The 20,993-nt window shown below is 39.6% G+C and overlaps 3 protein-coding genes across 9 annotated transcripts in view; 2 read left to right on the top strand and 1 right to left on the bottom strand.

Annotated features, from left to right (window-relative positions):
• Nucleotides 1-20,993, top strand: part of minar1 (membrane integral NOTCH2 associated receptor 1) — a 154,148-nt gene that overhangs the window by 21,717 nt on the left and 111,438 nt on the right. The gene's annotated exons all lie outside the window — the stretch shown is intronic.
• LOC307029397 (uncharacterized protein) lies at nt 8,283-10,397 on the top strand. The gene is made up of 2 exons (XM_079665338.1): nt 8,283-9,151; nt 9,342-10,397. The coding sequence occupies exons 1-2, from the start codon at nt 8,333-8,335 to the stop codon at nt 9,666-9,668; spliced, it is 1,146 nt and encodes a 381-aa protein (XP_079521464.1). The 5' UTR covers nt 8,283-8,332; the 3' UTR covers nt 9,669-10,397.
• Nucleotides 10,698-16,176, bottom strand: LOC307029393 (uncharacterized protein). Of its 2 annotated transcripts, XM_079665332.1 has the most exons (5): nt 15,730-16,176; nt 14,739-15,491; nt 13,964-14,176; nt 13,014-13,127; nt 10,698-12,591 (listed from the first exon to the last, which is right to left on the bottom strand). In XM_079665332.1, exons 1-5 carry the CDS (start codon nt 15,973-15,975, stop codon nt 11,530-11,532), a joined length of 2,388 nt encoding a protein of 795 aa, XP_079521458.1. In that variant the 5' UTR covers nt 15,976-16,176; the 3' UTR covers nt 10,698-11,529. The 2 variants fall into 2 exon arrangements, with proteins under 2 accessions (XP_079521458.1, XP_079521459.1); XM_079665333.1 differs by lacking the exon at nt 14,739-15,491 and having other exon boundaries at nt 15,730-16,173.

Below are 20,993 nucleotides of genomic sequence, written 5' to 3'. Positions count from 1 at the left end.
TTACAGCCGGCCAACTAAAAGTTGTTTTCCGTTCACGTTGTCATTTTTAGACTCCTTCACTTCTTTGCTTGTGAATCCAAAAGCTGTGACGCTTGGCTGTTTTCGTTTTGCCATATTTTTTTATGACACAGCCAGAGTTAAAAAAATATATCAATATGAACATTTCAAATACCGCGCCGGCATCACCGCCATAACCATAGCAACGTAAGTAAGAATGCAGCACCGTCACGTACAGATGGCAACACCCAGACATATTCACAAATATAAAACAAATATTCAGAAACTGTAATGAACAATAACTATTATTTATTTCAAGAACTGTTATTTACAGGAACTCAACATTTCTAATCTGTGTGACACAAATATGCACGATTGTTTTGGGCTCCCCCTATTTATCTCAAAGTCAGCCTTCAGGGGAGCTCCCTCCCTCTTCGGGGGAGCCAAGCTCCCCCTAGCTCCCCCCCATTTCGAACAGTGTCTGTGGCTGAATGGCCAGGGATTAGGTGCGGCGCATTTATCATAGGTGATCAGAGCTAACTGCCTGCCGTCAGATTTCATTTAAAAAACATCTGATTTTAAGACTATTTCTGCGCTCATAAAGAATGATAAGAATAAGAATAATGCGTATTGAACTGGTTTCATTAATTAGTGAGTTTATTTAACACTAGAACCGCCAATCGGGTCAATTTGTGTGATGTGTGTTGTGTGTGTGCAATGTAACTTTTTTTCAATAAAATATTAAAGTCTCCCAGTCCGTGACTTTTCCTGAAAGTGTGTTATGTAGCACCCTATGTTGTTAAAAATTGCATTCTAATAGCGGGATTTGACGGGTTTAGGTAGGCCTATACAAAAACCTCTGGCGGTTCCAGTGTTAAGGTAATTAGGTACAGTAGAAGCCCTTTTTTATCAGTAACGAATTTAGCAGTTGAACATAAAAGTCAACTAACTGAGGGGCACTTGCAATTACAGTGTTGTGTCTAACTGTAAACTTGTCACTCAGAGTAACCTACCGTTAATTTAGCTGCTGGAGAAGAAAGATCAAGGGGGGAGGGCGGGAGAGAGCTGTGGTTGATGGGCCATTAGTTGTGTAAATACACAGCTGAGAGCTGCCGTTTCATTCAGACTGTTTAAAAAACTGTAACAACGGACTATTTTTCTTAGCGGATGCATGTCAATTTAAATCAATACATACAACTATTTTTTAAATCAATACATACAACTATTTTTTAAATAAAAACATTTTCTAAATTCATAAAAGCATTTCAATTAATATTGGGAGTCATGTCGTTACTTTGTTGAGAATGTGGCCGTGTAATAAGCGGGATAATTTGCAGCCACTTGTTCCTTATGGGGAAAATAACACCCGTCATGTGTGTGGTAAAAACACTTTCATGAAGTGAAGGAATTTCCATCTATAAAACAGCTGTGGGCAGCAGTGAGTGTCACAGACATGAATTCATAGATCAAGGCAGACTGGTGCACACACTCTCCTGTCCTGCCAGACGACACGCCCGTTCTAAGCCGTGTCCCTCACTCCTCACATCCCAAGCATCCCCGAAAAGTGTAATATGTTGTTACATCTCAGATGTTATGTTTCAGTTGTGCTCTGTCTATGTTCAGTGATGCAAACTTGTTACCTTTCGGCGAAATTCGCCGTTTTGAATCCAAAATAAGTCGTTTGTGTGATTCATGTAGATCTGCAATACAAATATTTTTGGGGTATGGGGGGGCTGGGACCCGGAGTAATCTGCGGCCGTGAGCTGTTATGTGCCATCATGACACGCATGGTGTTCTTTTTTTATATATTATAATGAAGTACGAGCTGTGTGCTCGAGTCTTCCTGCCTGTCGGCTCTGCTCATGGATGTATAATAAGGCTCTGCTGCTCCGAGATGATGGTCTAGCTTCAGCAGCTACATTACCTACGGGTGCGTTCGTTAATAATAACTGTGCGTCCGGAGTCACTGTGGCACAGACTGGACCGCTGGTGAACAGCTGTTAGAACGGGCCGTTCAGGTGTTCAGAGCAGAGCTCCCTGTCGGAGCGGCAGAGCGTGATGTGAACTGAAAAGTTCTTCTGTGGCAATATTATTTAAGGAATCGTTGAGCTAGCTAGCTAGCATACATTGTCACTATCTGCTAACGTTAGCTTTAGCCTTCTATTTCTAATCGTTTTTTTCATAGGCTATAAACAGAGGTGGTATAAGTATACATATATTGTACTTGACTAAAAGTAGAAGTACTCAGATCTTGTACTTGAGTAAAAGTAGAAGTACTCAGGTCTTGTACTTGAGTAAAAGTAGAAGTACTCAGATCTTGTACTTGAGTAAAAGTAGAAGCACACAGATCTTGTACTAGAGTAAAAGTAGAAGTACTCAAATCTTGTACTTGAGTAAAAGTAGAAGCACACATATCTTGTACTAGAGTAAAAGTAGAAGTACTCAAATCTTGTACTTGAGTAAAAGTAGAAGCACACAGATCTTGTACTAGAGTAAAAGTAGAAGTACTCAGGTCTTGTACTTGAGTAAAAGTAGAAGTACTCAGATCTTGTAATTGAGTAAAAGTAATAGTCCCAGAGTGTAGGAATACTCTGTTACAGTAAAAGTCCTGCATTCAAAATGTTCCTCAAGTAAAAGTAGAAAAGTATTATCATCAAAATATAGTGAAAGTAGCGACAGTAAAAGTAGTCATTGTGCAGATTGGTCCATTTCAGAATAATATATATGATATGTTTTATAATGATTGATCATGAAAGTGTTCTCAAAGCTGGTAAAGGTGCAGCTAGTTTGAATGACTTTGTATACTGCAGGGTAGCTTGTGGATTTACTCCAGGTGGAACTAAAGTCTGATTTAACACTTGATTATATTTCACTTAATTAATCCAGATTTGTGAAGTAACTAAAGGTATTAAATACATGTAGTGGAGTCAAAGTACACCATGTACCTCTGAACTGTAGTGGAGTAGAAGAACAAAGTAGCAAAACATTGAAATACTTAAATAAAGTACAAGTTTCTCAAAATTGTGCCCAAGTATAGTACGTGTTGAGTTTATGAACTTAGTTACTTTACACCATGTGGCTATAAAGATAAAAAGACTTAAGCCTTGCACAGAGGCACGAAAATACATTTTCAAAATGCTCAACAGTGCTGCCAAAATTATAAACTGACTGCTACACAATTTAAAATAAATGCTTTTATATATTTCTATTAGATGTGACTCTTTGGCGTTTCTGTTATTATTAACACTGCTGCTTTAGTTGTTCTGACTGCTAAAATCCTCTGTCATTCCGTGGGGTGGGGGAGCCGGGGGCTCGGATCCTTGTCACCTTTTTCATACCTGATGAGTTTGCATCCCTGTATGTTAAAAAGCCTCAGTCACCTTAATTCATGTAATAAAAACATCTCAGGTCAGTAACACTCAAAGCTAAATGTGCAATACCATGTTCAGCTATGTTACTATTTATAATGTTATTGTTGTTACATCAGAAGATGTACATATTGAAATGATTTCTTAACTTACAGTAGGCTATTTTTTACAATGTGTGTTGGAAGGATTTATTAAATTACAATGAATATTGTCATTGTTGAAGGCTTTTAGAGAAGGGTGAACTATAAGCCTGAATTACATAAAATGTTATACCTAAAAACATAAAAGCCACAATAAATAAATCACAATTATTCTAGTTATTTTTACCTCCCGTATTGCTTTCAACCCACCAGCTTTTATGGTGTTGTTACGTCACTAACTGTAAACTTGTCACATACAGTCTATGGTCACTCAGAGTAACCTACTGTTAATTTAGCTGCTGGAGAAGAAAGATCAGGGGGGGAGGGGGGGAGAGAGCTGTGGTTGATGGGCCATTAGTTGTGTAAATACACAGCTGAGAGCTGCCGTTTCATTCAGACTGTTTAAAAAACGGTAACAACGGACTATTTTTCTTAGCGGATGCATGTCAATTTAAATCAATACATACAACTATTTTTTAAATCAATAAAAACATTTTCTAAATCCATAAAAGCATTTCAATTAATATTGGGAGTCATGTCGTTACTTTGTTGAGAATGTGGCCATGTAATAAGCGGGATAATTTGCAGCGACTTGTTCCTTATGGGGAAAATAACACCCTTCATCCAGATGAGGATCCCTCCGCTACACTTTGGGATCCTGATCGACCGACGAACCTCCATTAAAATATACATATTTTTGGTGAATTACTGAGTTTAGGCACGTTAATAACGTTTTAATGAAGTTGAATACAGTATATTCATATGTGTCAGTGATTTCATGTCAATTCGGCGAACATAAACATAAATGATCGTGGTGAAGATGATGATTAAATTAGGATTAAAAATCGAGAGCCGGGCTGCATTTCCTCCCGTTCGTTTTTTTCGAATAACAAAATTATTTTGTTAAATAACAACATGGTGATGTTTTGTAAATGATTACATGTCTCTTATTTAGCACAGTAGTATGGTATCCGTGACATATGGATCTTAACAAAGTTCCGCTGTACATCCAGCATACTGTATCTCACTTTATTTCACATGAGCTCCAGTGTGGAACCCCACTGCACCCCCTGGTGGATCAATGATCCATTGCAGCTGGCTTTATTATAATTACATTTATCTATCACGAGGGCGGTCTCAAGTCAAGCTGGAGGTTTTCCCTTGAGCGAGGGCAGATCACGTACCAATCACGGCCCTCGCGTTTCAAACTGTCTGAAATGAATCGCTACATCTGTAGGTCAGTAGGCCTACAACAAAATAGTGTAAATAAAGACTGTAACAGCCAGGCCTTCAACAACAACAAATGCACCTATAAGTTTGGTAACCTAACGTGTTGTGGGGATGACGTAATCAAAACGCGGTGACAAGCACGGCGCGCGACCATGCTCGCGGCTGGCTCACAGCCAACATGTCTGCCGCTTGGAGATATTTAAAAATATCAGAGAAAGAGGCGCGGATTGCGATTTGTAAAACGTGTTCAGCTGACATTTCTCGAGGGGGTGTAACTGCAAAGACTTTCACCACTTCGGGATTACTCCACCACTTGAAATCAAAACGGCCGGACAAATATGCGGAGTATGATCAACGTAACCCTGTTCTCTGACATTCGGCCGAAAGGGCCTTTTTAACCATTTTCGGCCGATAACTTTCGGTGGCTGAATATTCGGTGCATCCCTACACACAGGAGTCATCCTTTGCAAAACACAAGTAAATCACAACAGATGGCTGTATGATTGTGTACATCATCCATCAACATTTGTGTATGAGGGGAACAGCAGTCTAAAAGAGTGTTCTCTTTTAGACTGGTGTCTGATTTCTGATAAGTTTCTTTAGTTAAGTGATATACCAGTTACAGGACAAGTGCAGATAAATACAGTGCCATGAATACACACACAAGAGTAAAGAGTATCTCAAAGTAAAGACAAAAAAACAAGGACATAATACCAGAACAAAGTGAGTAATACAACATGTTTTCAGACATGTGTGTGTGTGCGCGTGCATGCGGGTGTGTGTGTGTGAGATTGAGAGAAGAACAAAAGTAATAATACAAATAATATAATATGAGTAACAATATAATTGTCATTCATTCTAAATAAACATGTAAAATAAATTTCGGTAAAAAATAAATAAATAAAATGCTGCTGTCTGATTTCCACACGGCTCTTCTTTGTGGAAATGCACAATGTTATCACATGGCTTAGTTGAATACTTAATTCTGTCATTTTGGATATTCCAGAGGTCTGTTATAGACTGTCTCGTCGGTTAATGGACAGCTATGTACAACAATCATTCATTTTTTCTGCATCAGAAATCACTTTCTTTTTCTAAATATTTTTGAATAATTATCTGTATATTTTTGGAGATTAAGAAATGTTGGATTAAGCAGGAAATGCATTTCCTGCAGAAAATGCGTGTGAATGCTGTAAACTGTGAACATTTGAGTGTGTGTGTGTGTGTGTGAGAGAGAGAGAGAGAGAGAGTGTGTGTGCGTGTGTGAGAGAGAGAGAGAGAGAGTGTGTGTGTGTGTGAGAGAGAGAGAGAGAGTGTGTGAGAGAGAGAGAGAGAGAGTGTGTGTGTGTGTGTATGTCTGTCTGTCTGTCTGTGTGAGTGCGAGAGTGTGTGTGTGTCTGTCTGTCTGTCTGTCTGTCTGTCTGTCTCTGTGTGTGTGTGTGTGTGTGTGTGTGTGTGTGTGTGTGTGTGTGTGTGTGTGTGTGTGTGTGTGTGTGTGTGTGTGTGTGTGTGTGTGTGTGTGTGTGTGTGTGTGTGTGTGTGTGTGTGTGTGTGTGTGTGTGTGTGTTACAGCTCAAATGCATTGCAATGACTTCCATGTTAAAAAAAGACTTTAAAAAGCTGAATATTTTAAAAAGTAGAACATATTTTGAAAAAGTAGAACGTTTTCCATCATTTGTTGAAAAGGCTGAATAGTTTGATATTTGAATGGTTCCTGCAGCTGAAATTAGGCTGAAGGAGTTACATATATCAAGATATCAAATGTAAGTAGTAATGATTGAATGTTTACAAACACCTGTGTGTGTAAACCATAGACTGTATGGACGTAGGGTCCGTGACATCACCCATAGGATTCTGCAGAGTTGCCAAGAAGCCCTTAGTAGGCGGAGTCGGCCACTAACGGCTCGACAGTGACGTCAGAGTTCAACTCCCGCCTTCTACAGCCTGCTCCAAATAAGGGCAGAGAGGCGGAGCCGAGGCGGGACCTGCTGCCACCGAGCTGAAAGTTCCAGAGCTAGCTGAAGCTACCAAGCTAAGCTAACATGCTCCCCATCTGCACACTGTCGTGGCATTTTACGTTTCTAAGGTAAGCGGACATTAAACTATTCAGCAAAACTATAAATAATAATCTAACTTATTGAGTTTTTAGCATAATACTTCAGAATCTTAAAATCCCTTAACGTTTGTATGCAATTGTGCTAAATTCAACACTGGAATCAAGCAAATATTAATATGTTTGCATGACATTAGTTATTTATATTTTGATATCACTTAACTATACGTTTAATACATTTAAGTCAAGCTAAGGTACATGTGATGGTAGCTAGTTAGTGCTCTTACCTGTGAGGCCTCCTCCAAACAGCATAATAACCAGACTGTATCATTAAAACTAAGTACCAGTTAGATCCTTGACTTTAGACAAACAATTCAAAAGACAACATGTATTTAAAGACCAATCTTTATTTGAATGTGCCTCTTAACCTGATATATTAGTTATACAGTAATAGTATTGACAATCTAAAAAAACTGAGCAACTCAACAGTCAACTTTATGTTTCTTATTGTCTAAAGCATTTATTATTTTCATTTTCCCCCTCTCATATTCAGTGTGGACAGATTGAGACAGCGTGGTGTCCAGAGAGCTGCAGAGACTTCAGGGAGAAACCTCCGTGTGATGGACGTCCTGTCTGTTTGTTTGGCCCGGAGAGGACTGAGGGTCTTTCCTCTGCGAGGAGGACCAGGCCTGATGGAGGAGCCCATGCTGGGCAAAGGTGATACCAACTGCATAGGCCTAGTCCGTCACGTTATTTGACTAAATGTGTTTACTTATACTTTTAATAGGTTTACACCGTCTGTCCATATGTGCTTTTTATTTAAAAAATTTGATTCACATTTCAATAAATTGTATTTGCACTCCTTTTGTCCATTATTCTTACTGAAAATGTTAGATTACACATTCACATCTGACTGAAGATTGGCCCCATTTATTTGTGACGTTGCAAACTCTGCGGTACAAGGCACAAGTGATGTGAAGCTCATAAAGCGAGGCAAATAGAAATAATCAGCTGATGGAGTGTAGATGTGGAAATAGGTGCATTCGATCAGCTCACTGTTTTTACAATAAAAGTAGTTCCTTAGTGTACTGATCTTAAAATCTCATAGCATCAGCTTTTAATGTTCCTCTTGGATGTTCTTCTTGACCCTCAGAGAAGGAGAACATGTCGTGTCTTTCAGGCATGTCCTTTCCTAACAAAAATTACAGGAAACATAAAACATATTATTGCAGAACAATGAAAAGCAGTGTGTTTGTGTGTTTAGGGGCTGTAGATATAATTATTTTGTAATTGTAATGTTTTTTTTTTATTTCAACAGTGAGCTACAAAGACAATCTACGGAGCCCCCAAGGGGACATGGAGAAGAACAAAAAAAAAAAAATGTTTTGCGAGATCTCGCAATACTTTTGCGAGATCTCGCAATACTTTTGCGAGATCTCGCAATACTTTTGCGAGATCTCGCAATACTTTTGCGAGATCTCGCAAAGGTTTTCATTTCGCTCAATGTACTTCCGGGTCAGTTCAGCGACACAGAAACCACAACAATGGAGCAGTTAATCGATTTTTACTTTGAGCTTGGCTTAAAATATAAAGACATAACATCAGTGCTTGGCAATAGGCACAGGTTTATCATAAGTGAAAGACACCTCAAGAGGAAACTCCGAGCGAGGGGACATGCACGTCGACATGTATACTCTGAGCTTGCGGTCCTGGTGGATTTCATTCGCAACCAGTTGCAGTACTCTGGGCAGCTTCATGGGTACCGCTGGATGTATGCAAAATGCAGAGTGCATGGACTGCGTGTGAGGAAGGAGGATGTGCGCTTGGTACTGAAGGAGCTGGATCCCAGAGGAGTGGCATTAAGGCAAGCAGGACGACTCAGACGAAGGCGTTACTTCTCCAAAGGGCCAAACTTCATCTGGCACCTGGATTCGTATGATAAACTGAAGCCATATGGCATTTGTATAAATGGATGTATCGATGGGTATTCAAGAAAAATTATCTGGCTTAATGCCTACACAACAAGTAGTGACCCAAAGTTGATTGGGGGATATTACATGGAAGCAGTGCAGCGTTTAGGGGGCTGCCCTAGACTGGTGAGGGGCGATCTTGGAACAGAAAATGGCTATGTTCGAGGCATTCAGCGTTTCCTCGTACCTACTAGCCCAGACGGCACCCATGAAAGCTACTTGGAGGGAGCCAGCACCGCCAATCAACGAATCGAGTATTGGTGGGGTTTTCTTCGCAGAGAGTGCGCGGAGTTTTGGATGTGCTTATTTGGAGACCTCAGAGACAACGGGCATTTTGATGGTGGATTTCTGGACAAAAGCCTCCTTCAATTTTGTTGCATGGGACTCATCCAGGTGAGTTAATACATTGTGTGTATGTGCTGTGCGTGTGAGTTAGAGGAGAGAAAAAGAAAGAGAGGAGAGAGTGAAGGACACAGACAGAGGGCGGGGTTGGTGGTTATGTGTGAATGCCATAATGTTGTTCTCTATTTAAGTTGATGCGTATGTACAGTTCTTACTAAATGTATTACATTCTTTTTAACAGGATGAGTTGGATGACACTGCACAGGTTTGGAACGCGCACACCATCAGGCCGTCGAGAAACCTGAACGTCCCCAGCGGTCGGCCAAATGTGATGTATGCTGTGCCTGACCTTTACCGGACAAGAGACTACCTTTCCCCTGTTGAAGATGAACACGTTCAACTGTGCAAAAATGAATGTGTCTTTCGGCTGGCCATACCATGTGATCCAGATGTGTACGAACTATGCCACATCTTTATGGGCGAGTCCCATCTGACTCCACCAACAGACCCATATCAGGCTGTGAACTTGTATATGCACCTAAGAGAGGCCATCAGTGCATCTCTCTAAATCATATACCGTGACATTGGAACTCACCGTCACCGCACTGCTTGTTTGTTTCTGGGAGTATATAGCTCTTATGCCTGTAGTTTCTTTCACAAAGTAGTAATGCTACTCACTGCATTTGCTTGATGAACTTAGGTCATGTGTGTGCATAGCTCATATAATTAATTTGAAATCCTATCTTTAAGTTGACTAAGAATTTAGAATATGTCAGTAAAGTCTAAGCTGTTGAATATTTTAGATTCTGTAGACACCAGTCCTGTTAAGGTGTTATGAACTGTAAGATGACTAAAATACTGCCTTGTCAACATCACTCCCCCCTTTTATATACATGTGATGGCATGACCCTGTCCTCACTGTGCAGCTCCTTCAGTGACAGGCTGCTGCACCCCCGCTGTCTCAGAGAGAGGGAGCAGCGGTCAGACTATATAACCAGTACAGCCCCTAGTAGACCCCCCCCCCACACACACACAATAACAGACTATAACACCCCCTGTTGTTAAATACCAACCATGTGCAATATATATATGCTGTTAATAACTGTGCAATATATACCTATAAACTTTTACAGGATGTGTATTTTGTAAATTGTCTAACTTTGTTTAAATTATAATTTGTTTATCTTTAATACTTTTTTATGCATGCTTCTTAGGTAACATTAAGCTGTCTTTGGCTCTTTTCTGCTGTAACAATGTAAATGTCCCCTCTGTTGGACTAATAAAGGTATTCATTGGGTGAGGCGTGTGGCGCAGTGGATATAGCCTTGTTATGGGGATCAGATGGTCAGAGGTTCAAACCCCACTGCATGTCGTTGTGTCTAGGCAAGACACTTCACCCCAAATTGCTCCTTGTCCACAGTATTGAGTATGTAAGTCGCTTTGGATAAAAGCGTCTAACCAGTAACATGTAATGTATTCTGATTCTGATGTGTTTTCGAACTGTGAAACAAAAATAGTGCGTGTGAAAATGTATAGGACTTTAGTAATGCTAGAACCAAGTAGTACGAACATCAAGTTACATGTAATTAACAGAAAACACAGTGATGCCTGTGTTGACAGGCACTTTAATGTCAGAAAGGGGTAGAAAATAACAGCACAAGCTGATCTTTTAACAGTGTGGAAATATTAATAATAATTTTGTATTTTTATCTAGTGTGAAATCCTGGCTTGCAACCCTGATTCAATTTAAAATGTGCCTAATCAGTTTGGTTTGTCAATTTATTAAGACCAATTGAGAAATAAAAAAATAAAACATTGCACATTATGTATACGTCACTTCATATGCACATCTACATACACACGATTTCTGTTTCTAAAGAAAATAGCATTGAGTTATAATTCGGTGCCATGTTAAGATGGCAGTAAATGAAAGTGATATGTTGGTAATATTATTTATACATTCTGAGGGCTTGTAATTAGAGGGTAGTCTTTTCAGGCCACATTTCACACTTTCAACATCACCTTTTTGTAAACAGGATCTAACAACTATTTACACATTAAATTTCAAACATTTTTTTTCTGAGAGTTATCAAAAAGGACTGACTCTTTAACACCATAACATCAACAATTAACAATTCGACCAGTGACGGACAACACCGTTTAGCTTTCTTAGCTGCAAAAAAAACACACTTAATCTCAGCCTCTAAACTGGGTTACGATCAAACTGACAAAAATGAAAACTGCAGTCATTCTCAAAGCATATTAAAAAAAAAGTAATATCCTTGTTAAAGCAGAAAATAGAATTGCAGACTGCTCATTACACGGTTCAGTGCATCAGTTGTTTCAATGAAAAAAAAAACACAAAAATATCAAATCAAAATAATATTCCAAACTGTTACTATCAGGCCTGATAATGACTGCTCTCAAGTTCAAAGGATATCCATTTCAAAGTAGTTGCTGGACAGGATATTGTCAAACTCCGTGCGAAATTCAGGGAAAGAGCTGTAGGTACACGGTATTTCAAGGATAGCTCCACAGGTATGAGCAACAGGCCTTCTGCTGAGCCCAGTTTCAGCATTAAAGCACACCCCAATTCTGTCAACACATATGACAGAAGAACCAGTGCAGAAACGCAGGATTTTTTCAGCTTTGGCTTGGTCAGCATTTTTCACATATCGTTGGAGGTGGTTGAAAGTGGTCTGTTCTCTCTGAGACAGCACCACGTTGGTTGTTTCAAACAGTTGGGACACTCTTCTGCCTGTGGCTTTCTTCTTCTCATACAGAGACAACACACTGTCCTTGTCAGGCAGTTTCAGCTGTACAAGTGACATGGGTGTCAAGAAGCAATCGACGATATACTTTGGCTCTTGGAGAATGGCTTTATGAGCCATTGTTTTGATGGCAGGCTCCATGTTGTTCTTTGCCGGTAGGAAATGGGAACCCATCCTTGTGAAAAGGTCGAGCAAGTCCTCTTCATCACTCTCCTCCATTGTGCCCTGGAGAGCCTTCTCCACAGCTGATCTCTCAACAGGAGAGAGGTAGTTGAGAAACGATGTCATCAGGATGTCTACATCAACGGAGTCGACTCCATGAATGCAGGCTAAAATGAAAGCCTTTGATAGCCTCACTGGCATGACACCATGGTCCAGTAATCCTTTCACCCAGATCCGTCCAACTGCTTGCCATTCAGCCTCACAGAAATCTGGCCTCAGCCTTGGAACTCGCTCTGCTTCCCCTTCACACGTTTCAAGAAATTGCTCCCAGAATGCAGTGTAAACCTCCCTTGACCCTCCATTATCATCAATAGCATTTTCATTTACAAAGTCCATCTTTAGAGTCAAATGTATTATGCTACTGTCCATAAATACAGCCAAAAGATCTTCAACAACCTTTGTCCTGTGAATTGATGCACGTCGCGTGCTCTCTGGATTTCCTGAGCCTTCAGCTGAGGTTGATGGGGATAGTTGGCTGCTCGAATTTAAAAGCAAATCCTGTAGTAGAAGAACGAATCATACAAACACACACAAAAAGATTGGTCAATGAATGAAGCAGAGGCCAAAATGTCCTAATTGTTTAAATGTTGAGTATGAATCAAGGTCCATATAATATTGGATTCTATGTTTTTCCAATAATGCAACTCAAAAGCTATTTTTTACAAGACCTTCTTTCCAACTCCACCACACCTCCAGTTTATAACACAGACTTTCTATTTGTTGTCTCCAATTCAAAGCCGAGGTAACACTGAAAACTTCAGTATACAAATCATCAAAGTTACTTTTTTTATACCTGACCGAGCTCCTCCAGAGCTCTCAGGACAGTATACAAATGTTTTACAGGCCACAGTTATGTGAAATCTTACAAGACCGGTAGTTTAAAGGATGTGTTCAGGGTTTCTTGCAGTGATGCATCTTACCTGTGCTGTTTGCACTGTATCCTCATGTATGGACACATGTGCCGAAGGCAGGCCAAAATCAGAGGACAAGGGGAGTAGTAAATCCTGCATTGGTACTCCATTCATCTCCGCACTCTGAAGGATGAATTAAGTATGTTATTAATTGACAGCAGACACTTTGAAGTCTTAGACGTTGTTGCAGACCGTAATTTACAAAAGTATTTCCGTAATAGTCTTCAACATCATCTTCTATTTAAAACCAGAAATACTTGTACGTGTTTATAAAAACTACTGCACAATCACAAGTCAAAAGGACTCTGTTGCTTTCCACTTCTACTGCAGCTTGCTAAATAACACCATTTATTTTAATACAAGTTGTACATGACTTTGCTATACCACTATACACAACAAATGGTAGTTTGATATAGAAATTATCGCAAAAAAAGGAGAATTGTGAAGTTGTGCATGCCACCATGAGTTATGAGCTTATGAGCAAAATTAAAATCTTTGTGGAATTCCACAGGTTTTCATCAGGTCTTGTTTGGTTTGTTGAAATGTGAAAGGTTCTAAAGCAGCATAAACTATTAAATGTTAATCAATATGCTGTGGCAAAATGAAGCTCTAAATATACAGGGGGTGAGCTAACATTTCAGTAAGTACAGTAAGCGTTTCACAGCACTGTAGGTTATTTCATTCGTGTGTCCAAAGAATAATCGGGGAACAGAATACATATGCCATAAAAATAAAATGACATGGTACATTTTTTTCAAAGTAGGAATGCACATTTGACTTTTTCTATAAATTGAATCGAATTTACTGACTATTGAAATCCAACAAAAAACTACAGTATGTAATTGATTGAATTGAAGTAGCAATACATTTCTCAATCTTTTCTGTGTTTACTGGTTTGGTTTTAATACATATATTTGCATTTCTACCCCCTTACCCAAACACTTTCCTGATCACATTACCTGAGTGACATCCTCATGTGTGACGTCATTCCATTTTATCACAACTATCTCATCACCACCTGCTCCCCAAAGATCATCTTCCGGATCCCATACAAGTGTATCTGCCTCGTCTGTTGGGGTTGAATGGGAGCGATGTGATTGCCTTGGACCTTCTGCTGTCACAGTGTCAGAGGTTGATCTTTGTTTTTTGGATCTTGGTTGTATCTGGAAATGCTACAAAAAAACAACTTTTGTTGTCAGCAGTAATTTGTAATAATGGCAGGGAGAAAAACATGTTTCACAATTAATATCAAATGGTGTGCAAAAAAATACATATGACTACACATTAGCCTATTAAGCATAAAGGTACTGTGCAATAACTTTTAGATATTCTTCAATCTTCCCTCAGAGTCTCTAAGATAAGTGATATGTTTCAAAGCACTACAAATAAAAGTATGAAATAGCAAAAAAATATGCAACAAAAAGAAATGTATGCATCTGACCACACATGTCAACAACAAAGTCCTGGAAAAATTGAAACATACAGAGGTGAAAGTATGTTGGTAACGCCTTGGACAAAAGCGTGTGCTAAATAGCCCTACCATAACTATAGCTATGTAGAAAGTTGCTGACTAACTGTGGTGACTGATGGCACACAATGGAACCTTTCTGTTTTATGAAATCCATGTACATCATTTCTTTATTTAGTTATTACCTGAAGTTTAATCTTCAAGCACTATCTCTTTCCATCTGTCCCTGTCATTAAAGTGACTTTATATTTCCTACTGCCACAAACCTGATCGCTATTGTCGCTGTCAGATGAATATCCATGTTCTGGCAGATCTGTAATCAATTCATCTGCATCAACAGATCCATGTGAGTCTGCTCCCTCAGTGATGGCAACAGATGAATCTGCAGATAAGGAATCTTCTCTAACTGTTTCTACCTCAGATGGGGATTGATCTTTTGGGTGGGCTTCTTCTTTTGTGGATATGTAAAATCTAAGCAGCTTCAGTTTAGTTTGTTCATAAAGTCTGCCAACAGTGTCATCTGAAGGGATCTGGTTTCTTTTAAAATCACAGACATCAAAGGTGAAGTCTTCAACTCGCCCTTTTGTTGAGTGGCCATTTGGGAAGAATAGCTTCTTTCCCATTTCCAAAAGCTGAGCAACAGTTGTTGTTTTTTCCACCGATGCATGTCTTGTTCCCCCGCCATTGCAGGTCCTCACTTGTTGGTATTCCTTATTGTGAAAATGAAGCCATCCAATTTCAATCTTCCTGGTAGTCTTTTCTGCTGCGTTATTTCTTCGTCTTGACATCCCTTCACCTTCTTTTTGAAACACACCTGATGCACCACACAATGCTCCTTTTGTTTTTGATTTACTTTTCCGTGCTCCTATTTTATCTCTTAATGTCTGTAGAAGAGTTTCTTTATCTGTGCTGCGCTTTGTTTGTTGACAGAAGGAGAGGACAGCTACTCGGTCACCATATGAAGTGATATACTTTGCCATTTGTTCATCATTCATGATGGTTAGCACTGCCTTGTCAACCTGCAAAAATAAAATAACTAATACATTACCAACAACCACTAGCTTGCTACCTAGCACCCTAACACTTAACTTGTAAACAAACGGCGCTTATCAAATTCAGAATTCAGCATTAAACGTTTTACAGAAGGATTTTTTAACTGCCATGCTACCTCCATATTACTTATAAAGTGTTTGACTTTTCCAGGCTCTGTGCTGTTACGGTAACTTATTCCGTGAATTGAATGAATGTTCTACGCACCTTGTCACTTTGCATTTTCATGATGTCCTCTTGTGGGACCTCTCTCGAGCGAAGAAAGCTTTCCAAATCCTCCTCCATGACTCTTTCATCTGTTACAAGCTGCCCCAGAGTACTGTAGGTTGCCAAACTGAACCGGCCGGAAGTACATTGCGCTAAACGAACATTTTTGCGGGATAAAGTATTGCGAGATCTCGCAAAAGTATTGCGAGATCTCGCAAAGGGGTTTTGCGAGATCTCGCAAAACATTTTTATTTATTTTTTCTTCCCCATGTCCCCTTGGGGGCTCCGTAACAATCAGATTATGAATGAACAGTATGAAGTTCATCAACATTGAAATATATGTTATTATCAAAATAATATTTAAATGTTATCAAAATGTAGTGCAACTGTAGAAGCTTGCCTTGTTGTCTCACTGAAAGAATAACTTTTACCACGTTTTTTCCAGGCAATATTGAGAGATAAATAGTAGCAATTCTCACTATGTGTTAAATATCTTTGCCTTCAATACATTAAATTAGAAAGCTGACAAAATCATATTGCTTGTTAACATCTAAATGTAACTTTTTGCATGGAAGAAACTCTCAACTTCACTGATGTGTAGGTGATCTAGTATTTAGTATTGTTTAATGGAATGTATATCAGTGTATTAAAGTCAATACTTCATTCATTTAAACCAATATCTTTCTTGATTCGTTGTACAGTATGAAAAAAAGTTCATTTGTACCTGAGCTGAAGTTCACTGCTGTGAGGAGTCCAGTTCTGTCTCTCACTCTCTGGTCCAGCCTGTCTGCATCACCTGGACACCTTAAACAAACATATATATATGTTTAATATATATATAAGTACCATGTGTACAAACAATATAACTGATTCTCTTCTGTTGAACATGTTGGATTGTGTATTGTCCGAGTCCGGGTCCTTTTTATTTTACTGTAACTTTGGAAGTTGTTTTACCAATGCTTACTGTTTATTTGATACCCATTTGGTCATGCAATTAATAAAAACATCAAGGTTTGGGTTCGTTCTTCAGATGACTGTGACGTTAACGTGTAAGCTCAATAATGAACTCCAGCTCAACCAACCATATTGTAATATCTAAGTAATCATCTTGAAATATGACATTAATAATTGTAATATACACACATCTTATTGTGAGGTTGATTTCACATACACTACTTCGACATTAGCTTGTCTACATACTTGAGCATAGCCAATTTAAATTAACCTTAGCGATGTATACAGTTCCTACCTACATAATAAAATATCTCTCTAAGTTACAAGGATGACCTTATTTTATCAACCTTAAACAGAAGCCGTTTGTTCAACAGTATTAACCCACTTAACGCTTAACACTTGTCTATTTCGTTTTAACTATTTTATATACAGTCTATGATTTTAACTTGGAGGCTACGATTAGCATCGTTGGCACCGATGTAGCTACCACTCGCTTACACGCTAACCCAAGCCTTAACATTCATTACGTAGCTGATTAAAATCATTAACACATAAATAAGTACTCAAATTTCACTTACTCACTCCTTCTGCAGTCAGTCCCTATCGGCCAATATATGAACTGCAGTGTGTGGCACTTCCGTATTGGCGTTCCGGCTCTACCCATGGATGTATAATAAGAACTGGATACAGCGTGGGAGGCGGGGCCTCATTCATCACCTCATTCATGAGAGTTGCTCATTGGCGCATGATGATAAAATGGCCCAACTTTTGAGAGAGCGAAACGTCACAGATTCCAGGCATGCCTGAGAAGTACCCGTATGTGCGCTCATAGCGCATGCGCAACTTTAACCAAAATGCTCATTCATATCAAGCACGTCAATTTGCGTACACGTAACAGCATCGCGCGTTCATGACAGCATGGTAATGATTTGTTATTATGATGGATTTGATATTAGCGAGGCGGCAGTTAGCAGCTAGCTAGTAATTATGCTAATGTACACATCAATCGTTATGTACTTATATTACGCTGTAACAGGATCTAGTGATATCCAAGCAACAGAGCTTCATTTAGCATGAAAGAATTATTGCACTGTATATATATATATATATATATATATACAGTGCAATAAGCTTCTTCGTGCAATAAGAAGCTACAGGGACGTTAATCTAACGTCAGTAATAGTAACTTTATTTAATCCAACATTTACGGTACAATATTTAATCATACAGCCCATGTAGTATAATAATGAATTACAGCAAACATGTGCAATATATCCATTATTTCAGCTCCGTGGGATGGCACTAAGACGATATGGGTCTGTTCTTATTGTGCATCCATGGGTAAAGATAAACGCAACTCACATTGGTTTCTCATACAGCATCTCTGTAAACTACGTGTATTGTATTCACTGAATTTCACTCTCTGCCTTTTACGGCTTGTTGTAGCTCCAGCCCCCACCCTCCCTGTGAGCACAGTGTGCTCTGATTGGTCTGGACAATGCTGAACACGTAACATGAACGTGCCGGGCGGCGCGGTCCCGTGGGTTAGATGCGCGTTCATAATGCAGAGGGAAATAACTCTCAGAATAACGTTATTAACACATGTTTACAACTTGGGGAACGAATGTTTTTAATAAGGGCTATACTTATGTGTTCATACTGGGTAGTTTAAAAAAAGTTATCCAACGATTTACAGACCACTCTTTCCCCATGTAAGTCAATGGGAAAAAGTGTTTCCGGGCCTGGCAACCAAACGGGAGTGTAGTACCGCCGTTTGGCCACCACAAATATTGTCACCTGAGTCCGGCACACTTCCTGGGGGCTTGACTCTACCCCACAGTTTGCCGCTTGGTGTAAACCCAGAGATCAAAGGTTTCCATGGTGTCTGCTCTGATTGGATGATGTCACTCACGTGTGTGTGTGTGTGTGTGTGTGTGTGTGTGTGTGTGTGTGTGTGTGTGTGTGTGTGTGTGTGTGTGTGTGTGTGTGTGTGTGTGTGTGTGTGTGTGTGTGTGTGTGTGTGTGTGTGTGTGTGTGTGTGTGTGTGTGTGTGTGTGTGTGTGTGTGTGTGTCTCCAATCTGCCCAGCAACACCATGACAACCAACTGCAGCACTGAGTCCCATAAGAATGCATTGAGGAGTATATCTGACAATTTTGACACCTGTTCAAAAACTATGGCTCCTATAAAAGAATTACCAGACCGTGAGCATCAGGGAACCCCAATGAAAAAAATATATGTTTTTTGGGGGTTTTGTGTGTAAAAACTGGAGATGGGAGCAGTTTTTCTAAAGTGTACTTCTCTCTGTTCTGAAGAAAGATCCGGAACAATTTAACATGGGAATCAATTGAGAGCTAGCTGGACTTTTTGTCTCTTCATGCCCTCAAGAGGCATTTTGTTTAATTTCTTTTCTTAATTTTTTTTTTTCCTCCAACCTAGAAGAGGTTTTCCTACGTTTTTCATGAAAAATATGTCTGAGGAGTGTAGGGTTTGGGAATTATGGCACGTTTAAAACATTTTTGGGGGAGAATTTCAAGCACTGCTCCACTCTGTTTTGAGATCAAAGCACTCTAGACACTCAAAGTCTCTAGACTTAAAGAGCCTGTGACACAAGTTTCCCCCATCATCCAAACCCATCAATTTGAGTAAATATTGTCCCCTTGAAAACCGTTACTGAACTGATTTTGGATATTTGTACTTTGATAACCATTAATCTGCCTTTCAATGTTGACCATATTCTGGATTTTCTCGGGGATTCTTGAAATCCCGCCAAATTATGTGTGACGTCATTGCGGGCCAAGCGCTCCAGCTGGACCGTTCAGGATCCAAGCATCTGCATGTAAACGCACGATGGCGCACACAGCAGCAAGCTCAGACAGCGATGGGAGTTTAATCTTCAACGTGTCTGAGAGCTCATATGCGGCTGAAGGATCGGTTTATGTTGTATCTGTTAGAAGTTTAGGAATTAGGTGCGTCAATATGGGCGATAATACGGTCATGTAGCCAGTGGTGGACTGGGACTAAAAACCATCCCGGGACTCTCGACCGGCCCACTTCGGTACCGCTAGTAAATTGTCAACGGGGGGAGTGGGGGATGTGCTAGTGACTTATCCGACCGGCCCACTTCGGTACCGGCCCATCGGGATTCGTCCCGATGGCCAGTCCGCCACGGCACCCAGCCCAGCCCACGTAAACTGTCAACTGGGGAGCCTCACTGCGGGGAAACGGTGGACCTAGTGTCCCGATCTGACTGGGAATTAATAATAATAATCATAATCCGTGCATTTTATCCATTCATTTCCCCAACATTGTGGTAAAAAAAAAACACGTTTAATCCATGTTGTTGTACTACAACTACAAAAAGCATCGGTTTCTTTTTTCATCAGGAAATGCAGACCGGCTCAAACAAACGATTTTTAAATCATCCTCCTCACGATCATTTAATGTATCATGTGTTCGCCGAATTGACATGAAAGCACTAATAAATATAGTTTCATCCACTTGAGTTTACAACTACAAAAATAATCGATTTGTTTTTATATCACATCCGACGGGAGGAAATTCAGCAGCTCTCACTACCGATTTTTAATCCTAATTTAATCATCATCTTCACCACGATCATTTATGTTTATGTTCGCCAAATTGACATGAAAGCACTGACAAATATGAATTTACTGTAGTCATTTTCATTAAAACGTTATTAACGTGCCTAAACTCAGTAATTCACCATTTCTACGCATGACAAAACACTTTGTCCGTGTTTGGCTCTCTCGCCGAACAGTGAAGCGTTCCCGCATTGACGTCACTTCCGGCTTCCCCGAAAACTTCAAAATGAGTCGAAGGAATTTCCCCGCGATGTTCGAAATTATTGATATTTATCGGAACGGTATCGCACCTTCTTTTTTAAACTGACGGTTCGAGATTACTAGTAGCCCAATATTTAATTGCACAACAGTTGTTGGGAGGCTGTCACAGGCTCTTTAACAAGACTTAAGTCTAGAGACTCCACTCTAATGTTAAAATCTGAAAAAGGCCTCTCTACCAAGCTCCAAACTAAGTTCAATATCTCAAAAAGTGAAGTGTCTAGCTGAAAGTATGTGGAAGGAGAAGCATTTGGCGCAAAGTGTCGGAAAAGTGGATTTGAAGGCATCTCCCATTGACTTCAATGTTAAAGAAAGAGTTTAAAAAGCTGAATATTTCAAAACATATGAAATATTTTTAAAAGTTTAAGGTTTCCCATCGATTCCTGAACAGGCTGAATAGTTTAATATTTGAATGGTTTCTGTAGCTGAAAATAAGCTGAAGTTATGG

The sequence above is a fragment of the Notothenia rossii genome (genome assembly GCF_949606895.1).
Source record: "Notothenia rossii genome assembly, chromosome: 2".
NCBI lineage: Eukaryota > Metazoa > Chordata > Actinopteri > Perciformes > Nototheniidae > Notothenia > Notothenia rossii.
The sequence above is the reverse complement of the archived record's forward strand: the minus strand, read 5'-3'. Positions and strand labels throughout refer to the sequence as shown.

What these genes read in the sequence shown, in the direction of transcription:
- LOC307029393 (XM_079665332.1), bottom strand. Translation starts at nt 15,975, where the DNA reads ATGTTTTGCGAGATCTCGCAAAACCCCTTTGCGAGATCTCGCAATACT. An exon ending in ACAGCGACAATAGCGATCAG is followed by an intron (nt 14,177 to 14,738) that starts GTTTGTGGCAGT and finishes GTTTTTTTGTAG; the next exon opens with CATTTCCAGATACAACCAAG. An exon ending in ATACAGTGCAAACAGCACAG is followed by an intron (nt 12,592 to 13,013) that starts GTAAGATGCATC and finishes CTTCTACTACAG; the next exon opens with GATTTGCTTTTAAATTCGAG.
- LOC307029397 (XM_079665338.1), top strand. Translation starts at nt 8,333, where the DNA reads ATGGAGCAGTTAATCGATTTTTACTTTGAGCTTGGCTTAAAATATAAA. An exon ending in GTTGCATGGGACTCATCCAG is followed by an intron (nt 9,152 to 9,341) that starts GTGAGTTAATAC and finishes TCTTTTTAACAG; the next exon opens with GATGAGTTGGATGACACTGC.